At 35.3% G+C, this 12,356-nt stretch overlaps 1 protein-coding gene and 1 long non-coding RNA gene across 2 annotated transcripts; one reads left to right on the top strand and one right to left on the bottom strand.

Annotated features, from left to right (window-relative positions):
* Positions 1-6,807: 6,807 nt before the first annotated feature.
* LOC122398892 lies at positions 6,808-8,245 on the bottom strand. Its single transcript, XR_006259228.1, has 3 exons — positions 8,122-8,245; positions 7,272-7,651; positions 6,808-7,201 (listed from the first exon to the last, which is right to left on the bottom strand). It is a non-coding gene; the product is annotated as an uncharacterized LOC122398892 (long non-coding RNA).
* A 3,042-nt stretch (positions 8,246-11,287) lies between these two features.
* Positions 11,288-12,138, top strand: LOC122398879 (39S ribosomal protein L54, mitochondrial). Its single transcript, XM_043399142.1, has 2 exons — positions 11,288-11,434; positions 11,696-12,138. The coding sequence occupies exons 1-2, from the start codon at positions 11,344-11,346 to the stop codon at positions 11,995-11,997; spliced, it is 393 nt and encodes a 130-aa protein (XP_043255077.1). The 5' UTR covers positions 11,288-11,343; the 3' UTR covers positions 11,998-12,138.
* Positions 12,139-12,356: the final 218 nt, after the last annotated feature.

Below are 12,356 nucleotides of genomic sequence, written 5' to 3'. Positions count from 1 at the left end.
TTAATTGTATCTATACCAAAACCAAAGGGTGATCCTTCCTTCCTGGTCAGCATCGCAGAAGATATCTGAAACAGAAAACAAAAACGCGTGACAGTACCCCCGGCGGCTCCAGGAGTACTGAAAAAATTTGCCCAGCTGTGTCCACTTTTATGCAGTCAAGCCAAAGAATCAACGAGCCAATCAGCAGCCAGTCCGCTGGGGGCGACCATCGTCCGTGCTCCTTGAAACGTTATAAGAGCCCCCTGAGGCCCTCGCGCGGGAGTTATCTCCAACCACCAAGCAAGACAGACCGCATCGAGATGAAGAATTTAATTGAAGATTTACATTCGATCAAAATCGAAGATGGCGGCCAAGAATGTGTTTCAAGAGCAGCGGCCAAGGGACAAAACCGGTCTTTTTAAAGACCAAGAAAATCTCATTTGTGGGAACAACTTATGCAATGAACTGAACAACTTTTATATTTAACAACTCAGAGACACTTTACATCTCTGTTTTGTAACAACTTTTATATTTAACAATTCACAGACACTTTACATCTCTGTTTTGTAACAACTTTTATATTTAACAACTCAGAGACACTTTACATCTCTGTTATGGAACAAGTTATGCAATAAAACTGAACATGGTATATTTGCCTATATGTATAGGAAGGAAATTCGTCGTTAGTATTGTCGCCCGTCAATGCACTTAATTATGCAAGATCAGTATACTATCTAATTTTATTTTTTATTATACCGGTTTGTAATATCGTAAAGATCAATGCAAAAACATTATGCACAGCTCTTGTATTTCTTTGATTTATCCAAGTAGTCAAAGTATAATATTTAACAAACTTTTGATTCAAATAAAACAACGAAAGACACAAAATTTGTGTAAGCACCTGTTACATGCAACCTATGTATAAATGCATAATAACTAATATTGATATACGCATAACGAACTTAGTTTGTGATATGAAACATTAAGAAAAGTGTAAATTAATAAATAGGTTTCAAAATGGGTATTCCAGGTTTAACAATTTTCATAAACAATCGTTCAGATCGTTATTTGGAATATTTCGAGCCACGTGATACGTATTTAGTTATTTAGCTGTCAAATATATAATTCGTACAAGTGCAATTGTGTGTTTGGCGGTGATTACGATAAATACGCTCAACGAGTATCGGATTTTTTTGACGTTTTGTTAAAGTGCAATGTAGTACCATTAGTTTTGATCGATGGCGGTTGCAAGGATAAGAAACTGCAAACAGTTATATCTAGAACTAAAGAAAAGATTCGTACAGCATCATCTTTTTCTCCGATCTGTCAACAGAAAATGAAATTTTTTCCTTTACATATTTAGGAAGTTTTCAAAGATGTTACGAGAAAGAAGAATATTCGTCATGTGCAATGCTTATTCGAAGCTGATAATGCTATAGCTACTGTAGCAAGGGATATTGAATTGTCCTGTATCGAGTTATGATTCAGATTTTTATGTGTTTGGGACATTGTACATACCATTTGATACATTGGACAATTACCATTAGCTGCAATATTACTAGGCAATGATTATGTAAAACGTGGTACATTTAGAAATATCTTTCATTATTTAAAGTTACGACGAATAACAAGAAAAAGGTAAAGTAATCGACAGTATTGTATAGACCCTGTTCCCCTTGCCTTCTCAGGACTTTTCCCTTCGTATTTTGTTTCTATCTTTTAATAACTTCTTTCCTACTATATTCGTATCCCGTATTCCAGGCCATTTTCCAGAATCCATATCGCCACTCTTTAGATCCTCTACTCTCCCCCCGTCTTTATCTTCGACACCTCTTCTACTCCTCCGTCTGTCCTATCCATCCGCCCCCCTAACACGTTCCTTTGCACCCCGACCCCCATTTCCCGGCCCCCCTCTTTCCCCCGCCACCTTCTGTCTGTCCTCTTTCCTACCATCACTGCTCCTCTTGCTAACCCACTTTAACTAGTGCTGCCCCAGACCACCTCCTTCATCCCTGTCCAAAAACCACTATCGTCTGCAACAGGCTGCGTACCCCTTTTACCATTACTCTAGTCCCCTTCTCGACTGCGAATGTACACCCCGTGCCCTTGGTCCCTACTTTTGTATTAACCCTATGTTCTCCCTATCCACAGCCTTATTCTTACTGTCTCCGGTTGAGTCGTCGTACCCCATCCTCCACTCGCCCATCCGCTATGCGAGCCACCGCCCTACTCCTCACCTTTACATTATTTTCTTCGGTTCGCATTTCTCCTCCTCATTTCACTTCCTTATCCCTCCACCCTCTCATCGTATCCTGTACCATGTCACTCTCCCCCTCTGTTGGTTCCCCATTTCCCCTTTGTACCGGGCCTCTAGCAAGTTTTCAATTGTATACTTGTCGCCTCGTATTCCGTCCTGTCCCTCCATCGCATTCTTCCTCACCAGACTTTTCATTGTGGGCGCCGGTCCCTACCCTCTCCTCCGCTTCCCCGTTAGTTTGCCATCCTCTATGACACTCTACTATCCCTTGTCCCATTATTCAGTTAGCCCGATCCCTTTCTTGTTTGTTCCGTCTGGGTGTCGATCATCCACCATCTTTGCACTCTGCATTTGCCCACCCCTTTCTGCCCCTCTTTCGCTTCCAGCATCGATCACCTTCCGGTCTGTGCGCTGTTTTTTTCTCTCCCCCCTCTGCTTCCACACCCCGAACGTTTTCGCTTTCCCTTTCCTTGGCCCTTCTGTTTCTCTTCTTTGCCCCCCCCCTGGTTTCTCCCCGGGTTTCTTATCTTTCCAGCAATTTACAATGGTTGAGCAGGATTTTAACATCTTGGACAAAGCAGTCATTGGAATACTATGTAGATCACCTAGAACCGTAAGACAAAAAATGGCTATACAAATGCATCTACAGAAATACTTGCTTACTTCCATTGGGGTTTTCACAGGAATATGCAGCTCGTGCCACAACACATTCCATAAACAGAATTTTTAAATTTGATGCAGATGTTAATAGTCTAATGTACATGGAAGAAACTGATAAAAATGGAGACTGAATCATCCGAAGAGGAAGAAGAAGAGGAAGAAAACGAAGTTGAAATATTAGACATGCTTAAAGGGGTCAGAATCTGCTACCACTAATGCACTAGCTAATGTACCTAATTTGTTTGTAGATGAATTTCTTATGGGCAATTATCCTGCATATTTTATGGACTTGTTGGTTCGACGTTTATATATTTGTCCTGTACAAATAGAGAATTATTCCTATCCATTGAGCAATGTAATAAGTTTAAAAATTATTAGAGTTATATATGCATTTCTGCAATCAGGAATGAATAGAAGGAGAGGTTTTATGAAATACATGATGAGAGACTGTAATAAAAAGCTTAAATGTTACGAACCAGAAGGCACTGACACTAAATTTTCTTCCCCATTACTGTCCTTATCTAATCTTAGAGAAGTACCATTAACGAGTCCAGGATTAAAAAATAATGTACAAACATGCGTCATTGATTTTTCATTACCATTTGAATTTAAATTCAAGTTATCTAGACACAAATATATAAGCAAAGCTCATAATGAATGAAAAATTGACACGTAAATACACGTTTCAAGACCCTCTGATCATGTTTGACTTAAAACAATACTTTGGAAATAAATCGTTTGAATATAGTTTATCGAGTAAGACCTTTCGAAATTATTTTCAAACGATTTATTTTCTAATTGTTCTACTATTTCAAATAATAATTTTTGATCTTATAGCAAAGAACGTTTACTTAATATCAATTCAATAAATTCAATTTGTATTTGTATATTTTTCGCCTATACAGGCAAATATACCATGTTCAGTTTTATTACATAAGTTGTTCCAAAACAGAGATGTAAAAAGTCTCTGAGTTGTTAAATATAAAAGTTGTTCCAAAACAGAGATGTAAAAAGTCTCCGAGTTGTTAAATATAAAAGTTGTTCAGTTTAGCGGTTCCCACAAATGAGATTTTCTTGGTCTTTAAAAAGACCGATTTGTCCTTTGGCCGCTGCTCGTGAACCATCTTCTTTGGCCATCTTCGATTTTGATTGAATGGAAATCTTCAATTAAATTCTTCATCTCGATACGGTCCGTCTTGCTTGGTGGTTGGGAGATAACTCGCCGATGAAACGCCTCAGGGGGCTCTTATATCCTAGGAGCCCGGACCCTCACGAGTGACCGAGCGACATCTGTGCAATTTCGATACACGAATTTTTCACAAATTGTCCCTCAACATAAAATTAAAGAATCATTATTTCGATAATGAAATATTTATAGGTATATATAAAGCATTTCTACATATTCTCCATCGAAACACGCGTTGTTTGCAACTTGAAACATTAAGATCCTTCAATCCATTCAAAAGTTATAAATGTTTTAAACATACGCATGAAATTTCAAGCGAACATTTCTGCATCTTTAAAATATTATAACTTTTGAACGGATTGAAGGATATGATGAGAATATGTAGAAATTGAATATTGAACAACTCAGACACTGAACATCTCTGTTATGGAACAACTTTTATATTTAACAATTCACAGACACTTTACATCTCTGTTTTGTAACCACTTTTATATTTAACAATTCACAGACACTTTACATCTCTGTTTTGTAACAACTTTTATATTTAACAACTCAGAGACACTTTATATCTCTGTTTTGTAACCATTTTTATATTTAACAACTCAGAGACACTTTACATCTCTGTTATGGAACAAGTTATGCAATAAACCTGAACATGGTATATTTGCCTATATGTATAGAAAGAAAATTCGTCGTTAGTATTGTCGCCCGTCAATGCACTTAATTATGCAAGATCAGTATACTATCTAATTTTATTTAATCAAAACTAATGGTACTACATTGCACTTTATCAAATCGTCAAAAAAATCCGATACTCGTTGAGCGTATTTATCGTAATCACCGCCAAAAACACAATTGCACTTGTACGAAATATATATTTGACAGCTAAATAACTAAATACGTATCACGTAGCTCGAAATATTCCAAATAACGATCTGAACGATTGTTTATGAAAGTTGTTAAACCTGGAATACCCATTTTGAAACCTATTTATTAATTTACACTTTTCTTAATGTTTCATATCACAAACTAAGTTCGTTATGCGTATATCAATATTAGTTATTATGCATTTATACATAGGTTGCATGTAACAGGTGCTTACACAAATTTTGTGTCTTTCGTTGTTTTATTTGAATCAAAAGTTTGTTAAATATTATACTTTGACTACTTGGATAAATCAAAGAAATACAAGAGCTGTGCATAATGTTTTTGCATTGATCTTTACGATATTACAAACCGGTATAATAAAAAATAAAATTAGATAGTATACTGATCTTGCATAATTAAGTGCATTGACGGGCGACAATACTAACGACGAATTTCCTTCCTATACATATAGGCAAATATACCATGTTCAGATTTATTGCATAACTTGTTCCATAACAGAGATGTAAAGTGTCTCTGAGTTGTTAAATATAAAAGTTGTTACAAAACAGAGATGTAAAGTGTCTGTGAATTGTTAAATATAAAAGTGGTTACAAAACAGAGATGTAAAGTGTCTGTGAATTGTTAAATATAAAAGTTGTTCCATAACAGAGATGTTCAGTGTCTGAGTTGTTCAATATTCAATTTCTACATATTCTCATCATATCCTTCAATCCGTTCAAAAGTTATAATATTTTAAAGATGCAGAAATGTTCGCTTGAAATTTCATGCGTATGTTTAAAACATTTATAACTTTTGAATGGATTGAAGGATCTTAATGTTTCAAGTTGCAAACAACGCGTGTTTCGATGGAGAATATGTAGAAATGCTTTATATATACCTATAAATATTTCATTATCGAAATAATGATTCTTTAATTTTATGTTGAGGGACAATTTGTGAAAAATTCGTGTATCGAAATTGCACAGATGTCGCTCGGTCACTCGTGAGGGTCCGGGCTCCTAGGATATAAGAGCCCCCTGAGGCGTTCATCGGCGAGTTATCTCCCAACCACCAAGCAAGACGGACCGTATCGAGATGAAGAATTTAATTGAAGATTTCCATTCAATCAAAATCGAAGATGGCCAAAGAAGATGGTTCACGAGCAGCGGCCAAAGGACAAATCGGTCTTTTTAAAGACCAAGAAAATCTCATTTGTGGGAACCGCTAAACTGAACAACTTTTATATTTAACAACTCGGAGACTTTTTACATCTCTGTTTTGGAACAACTTTTATATTTAACAACTCAGAGACTTTTTACATCTCTGTTTTGGAACAACTTATGTAATAAAACTGAACATGGTATATTTGCCTGTATAGGCGAAAAATATACAAATACAAATTGAATTTATTGAATTGATATTAAGTAAACATTCTTTGCTATAAGATCAAAAAATTATTATTTGAAATAGTAGAACAATTAGAAAATAAATCGTTTGAAAATAATTTCGAAGGTCTTACTCGATAAACTATATTCAAACGATTTATTTCCAAAGTATTGTTTTAAGTCAAACATGATCAGAGGGTCTTGAAACGTGTATTTACGTGTCAATTTTTCATTCATTATGAGCTTTGCTTATATATTTGTGTCTAGATAACTTGAATTTAAATTCAAATGGTAATGAAAAATCAATGACGCATGTTTGTACATTATTTTTTAATCCTGGACTCGTTAATGGTACTTCTCTAAGATTAGATAAGGACAGTAATGGGGAAGAAAATTTAGTGTCAGTGCCTTCTGGTTCGTAACATTTAAGCTTTTTATTACAGTCTCTCATCATGTATTTCATAAAACCTCTCCTTCTATTCATTCCTGATTGCAGAAATGCATATATAACTCTAATAATTTTTAAACTTATTACATTGCTCAATGGATAGGAATAATTCTCTATTTGTACAGGACAAATATATAAACGTCGAACCAACAAGTCCATAAAATATGCAGGATAATTGCCCATAAGAAATTCATCTACAAACAAATTAGGTACATTAGCTAGTGCATTAGTGGTAGCAGATTCTGACCCCTTTAAGCATGTCTAATATTTCAACTTCGTTTTCTTCCTCTTCTTCTTCCTCTTCGGATGATTCAGTCTCCATTTTTATCAGTTTCTTCCATGTACATTAGACTATTAACATCTGCATCAAATTTAAAAATTCTGTTTATGGAATGTGTTGTGGCACGAGCTGCATATTCCTGTGAAAACCCCAATGGAAGTAAGCAAGTATTTCTGTAGATGCATTTGTATAGCCATTTTTTGTCTTACGGTTCTAGGTGATCTACATAGTATTCCAATGACTGCTTTGTCCAAGATGTAAAATCCGCTCAACCATTGTAAAGTTGCTTCTATACAATACTGTCGATTACTTTACCTTTTTCTTGTTATTCGTCGTAACTTTAAATAATGAAAGATATTTCTAAATGTACCACGTTTTACATAATCATTGCCTAGTAATATTGCAGCTAATGGTAATTGTCCAATGTATCAAATGGTATGTACAATGTCCCAAACACATAAAAATCTGAATCATAACTCGATACAGGACAATTCAATATCCTTGCTACAGTAGCTATAGCATTATCAGCTTCGAATAAGCATTGCACATGACGAATATTCTTCTTTCTCGTAACATCTTTGAAAACTTCCTAAATATGTAAAGGAAAAAATTTCATTTTCTGTTGACAGATCGGAGAAAAAGATGATGCTGTACGAATCTTTTCTTTAGTTCTAGATATAACTGTTTGCAGTTTCTTATCCTTGCAACCGCCATCGATCAAAACTAATGGTACTACATTGCACTTTAACAAAACGTCAAAAAAATCCGATACTCGTTGAGCGTATTTATCGTAATCACCGCCAAACACACAATTGCACTTGTACGAATTATATATTTGACAGCTAAATAACTAAATACGTATCACGTGGCTCGAAATATTCCAAATAACGATCTGAACGATTGTTTATGAAAATTGTTAAACCTGGAATACCCATTTTGAAACCTATTTATTAATTTACACTTTTCTTAATGTTTCATATCACAAACTAAGTTCGTTATGCGTATATCAATATTAGTTATTATGCATTTATACATAGGTTGCATGTAACAGGTGCTTACACAAATTTTGTGTCTTTCGTTGTTTTATTTGAATCAAAAGTTTGTTAAATATTATACTTTGACTACTTGGATAAATCAAAGAAATACAAGAGCTGTGCATAATGTTTTTGCATTGATCTTTACGATATTACAAACCGGTATAATAAAAAATAAAATTAGATAGTATACTGATCTTGCATAATTAAGTGCATTGACGGGCGACAATACTAACGACGAATTTCCTTCCTATACATATAGGCAAATATACCATGTTCAGTTTTATTGCATAACTTGTTCCATAACAGAGATGTAAAGTGTCTCTGAGTTGTTAAATATAAAAGTTGTTACAAAACAGAGATGTAAAGTGTCTGTGAATTGTTAAATATAAAAGTTGTTACAAAACAGAGATGTAAAGTGTCTCTGAGTTGTTAAATATAAAAGTTGTTCAGTTCATTGCATAAGTTGTTCCCACAAATGAGATTTTCTTGGTCTTTAAAAAGACCGGTTTTGTCCCTTGGCCGCTGCTCTTGAAACACATTCTTGGCCGCCATCTTCGATTTTGATCGAATGTAAATCTTCAATTAAATTCTTCATCTCGATGCGGTCTGTCTTGCTTGGTGGTTGGAGATAACTCCCGCGCGAGGGCCTCAGGGGGCTCTTATAACGTTTCAAGGAGCACGGACGATGGTCGCCCCCAGCGGACTGGCTGCTGATTGGCTCGTTGATTCTTTGGCTTGACTGCATAAAAGTGGACACAGCTGGGCAAATTTTTTCAGTACTCCTGGAGCCGCCGGGGGTACTGTCACGCGTTTTTGTTTTCTGTTTCAGATATCTTCTGCGATGCTGACCAGGAAGGAAGGATCACCCTTTGGTTTTGGTATAGATACAATTAATATTAATATAACTAATGAAAATATTGTGTTTTTCTGCATTTTTATGTATTTAGGTATTTTCATATTTGGGTTCTTCGTTCATCTAGTTTTATCTATATTCATTACATCGTTGGGTTGATATTTTTCAATTTATTCTATTCTATCTTCGTCTCGCTTTCATCGTTGGTTTGTTCTTTTACGATTTATTTTGTTATTCGTCTTGCGCTTCGTTGGTTTTTTAATTTTCAAAATTAATCTATAATTCAAAGTACACATCGTTGGTTTCTTTTTTTTCGAATGATTCGTTTCGTTAATTTACTTCGTTGGATTGTTCCAATTCCTTATTTCAAACTAATTTGTTATTTAGGTTTTATTATTTGTCTACATGTACACATAACTACTAATTTTTATTTCAGTTTTTACCAGATCAATTTCTAGGAGGAGGAGGAGATCAATAGATGACGTCGGATTCATCGGGATTTACACGTAAGCGATTAATTTTAAGGCGCAGCGCGAATGTAAAAATTAACGTCGAATTTTTCTCTTTCCTTCTTTTCCTTGTTTTTCCGATGTTTCCTATATTTCATTAATTCACATTAATTCACATTAATTCTCAATTCCACCTACGACGTTAATTTTCAATTTACATTGTATATTATTTTATTTACTGCGTAGATTGCCAAGTAATGAATGAATTAATAGCTTCTTTTCCAGTCTCGTTTCTCCGGTCACCGCTGCTTTAATGTAGAAAGCAAGTGATCGGCCGTTTAGATGGTTCGAAGGGTCGGTTGCCGTCCTCTGGTGAGACAATTCTAGGGAAAGAGTCATCGGCCGTAGAGGGGACCTGTTCCTGTCTGCGGTAGCCCCGACTCAGGATCCCTCTCCTGTGTCAGACGTCCCGGGTTGGGTCCTACGGGCTCCCAGCAGGACGCGTTGGAGAAATGGGGAACCCGTGTCTGGTGCGTCGATTCTCCTCCCCTTCAATTGGACTTGCTAAGAGGTAACGAGCTGCCCCTTTTGACCCGCTATTCGGTACGTGTCGCACCTCATGTTCCTACTGCACTGCGCAGTATTGTGTCGCGTTTCGTCGTGTCGCGTCTCCCACAATTTACCTTCCTCCTTTGTTTTAGAAAAGTAATTACTTGGCATCTTTTTTTTTGCGTAATCTAGTTTCTAAGTGTGTAAAAAGGAAGGTCGATCGAACTTTGTTCCATCGATCTCACTTTGGGTCTCCAATCGCAGCAACCTCCTCGTGGTGAGACCTGGTAATCGGTGTTACCTTTCAAGAAGAACTTCTTCATTATGGGTAACACCGAGCTAATGGCTGCGAATTTAAAACAATATAAATTTCAGTTTTAATCGAAATCAAAATGAAATGTTGTCTAATACTTTTTTCTAGGTATTCATGAGCTCAACTTCTAGAAAAAATTTCAATGATATAAGTTTTACTATTGTAAAAGTTATGATCGTTTGAAAATTGACAATTTTTCTGAGCAATTTGTCACTTTATGACGTTAAGGAACAACTTTTCGAATATTCTTCGTATTCAACCCCCAAGCAACACGGACCGTATCGAGATGAAGAATTTAATTGAAGATTTTTATTCGATCAAAATCGGAAGTTGGCGGCCAAGAAGATGTTTCACGAGCAGCGGCCAAGGGACAGAACCGGTCTTTTTAAAGACCAAGAAAATCTCATTTGTGGGAACAACTTATGCAATAAAACTGAACATGGTATATTTACCTATATAGGCGAAAAATATACAAATACAAATTGAATTTATTGAATTGATATTAAATAAACATTCTTTGCTATAAAATCAAAAAATTATTATTTGAAATAATAGAACAATTAGAAAATAAATCGTTTGAAAATAATTTCGACAGTCTTACTTGATAAACTATATTCAAACGATTTATTTCCAAAGTATTGTTTCATGTCAAACATGATCAGGGGGTCTTGAAACGTGTATTTACGTGTCAATTTTTCATTCAATATGGGCTTTGGTTATATATTTGTGCCCATATAACTTGAAACGTGAAAATGTCGGGGCAGTCGAGATTCGAAATTGTATGCCATTGACGCGAGGACGGACTTCAGCTGTTCAAGAGCAAGAAGGAAAGGCTCCTGTTCACGTTCTTTACCGATTTCCCGAAGTTGCATGAAGTGCTGACCTGGCGTAACATGTGGCTCGTGCGGTAGGATATTGTCGGCTTTCCCCACCACTTTGTTAAAAGCTGAGGAAGTTCGTCGTTTCTAGTGTCGCCGTCGATGCGTGCAATTATACTAAATCTGGCCACACTGCGCAAGGGATTTCGACGCTTCAGTTACAATTTGTCCATTTATATTTGTAAAACATTATTAAATACTAATGTCTCTTCTTTCCGCTTTACGGCTATTTCACTTAAGGGAGAGTTTTATTATTCCAGTGCAATATGCGATACAAGCGAAAGGCTATCAAAGTAAATATATTTTTTGTTCAATCTTTATGTAATGTTTCAGTAGAAAATTAGATTCTTATTGAATTAGAGGTTAAGTTAAATAATGTACGCACGGTATTTTTTTAAATTCTTTCTCTTTTAATCTTTCCGATATATTAACTTTATAATTAAAAAAAAAAAAAACATAAGAACAGTGTTCTTTGAATTTATTAATCGTATAATTCGTTAAGTTAGTAACATTGTTACACATCATGTTACAAAATAAAATTTGTTTGTTTGTAGAACCATCTGGAAAACATTCTGGTTTTGGTAAAAAGATTATTGTTAAAAAAACGGCTTCTATACCTGTTGAAAAGGATATTAATAAGTTATTGACTTATGTATGTGGAACAAACATTCTTAAGGAAGGAGAAGATGTAAAACTGAAACCTGACTCTGAATATCCTGAATGGTTGTGGAACATTACAACACAACCAATAAAATTATCAGAATTGGATCCAAATACCAAAGAATATTGGAGATACTTGCGAACTCATGGATTGAAAAGAAATAATAGGACACGTAAATACTTTAGATTTCATTAGTTTAAGTAAATCCTTATGTCATATTGTTTTTTTAAATCTTAGAACAATATCTATAGCTTTAATGTGTACACTTGGTTTTGTTAAACATATTGTTATATGATTATGTTAATCATGTATAAATAAAAATACACTTATAAGTATACATTTAATTAATGATACCTCGAAATAAAATATACCTACTGTATTTCTAATAAAATATAATTCTGTCATCATTTAAACGCATTAATCACTTCACTGAGTCCAAGGGGGATCAGTGATGCCAGATTCAGCACCGAGTGCACTACTTACACATGCCACATCACGCATACGTGAGCTCGTGGAGTTTCGGAAAATCGACAAAGGCAAACTGACACAAGTAA

This window comes from Colletes gigas, unplaced genomic scaffold, assembly GCF_013123115.1.
Source record: "Colletes gigas isolate AHSC1104 unplaced genomic scaffold, ASM1312311v1 Colletes_gigas_Sc00012, whole genome shotgun sequence".
Lineage (NCBI taxonomy): Eukaryota > Metazoa > Arthropoda > Insecta > Hymenoptera > Colletidae > Colletes > Colletes gigas.
The sequence above is the reverse complement of the archived record's forward strand: the minus strand, read 5'-3'. Positions and strand labels throughout refer to the sequence as shown.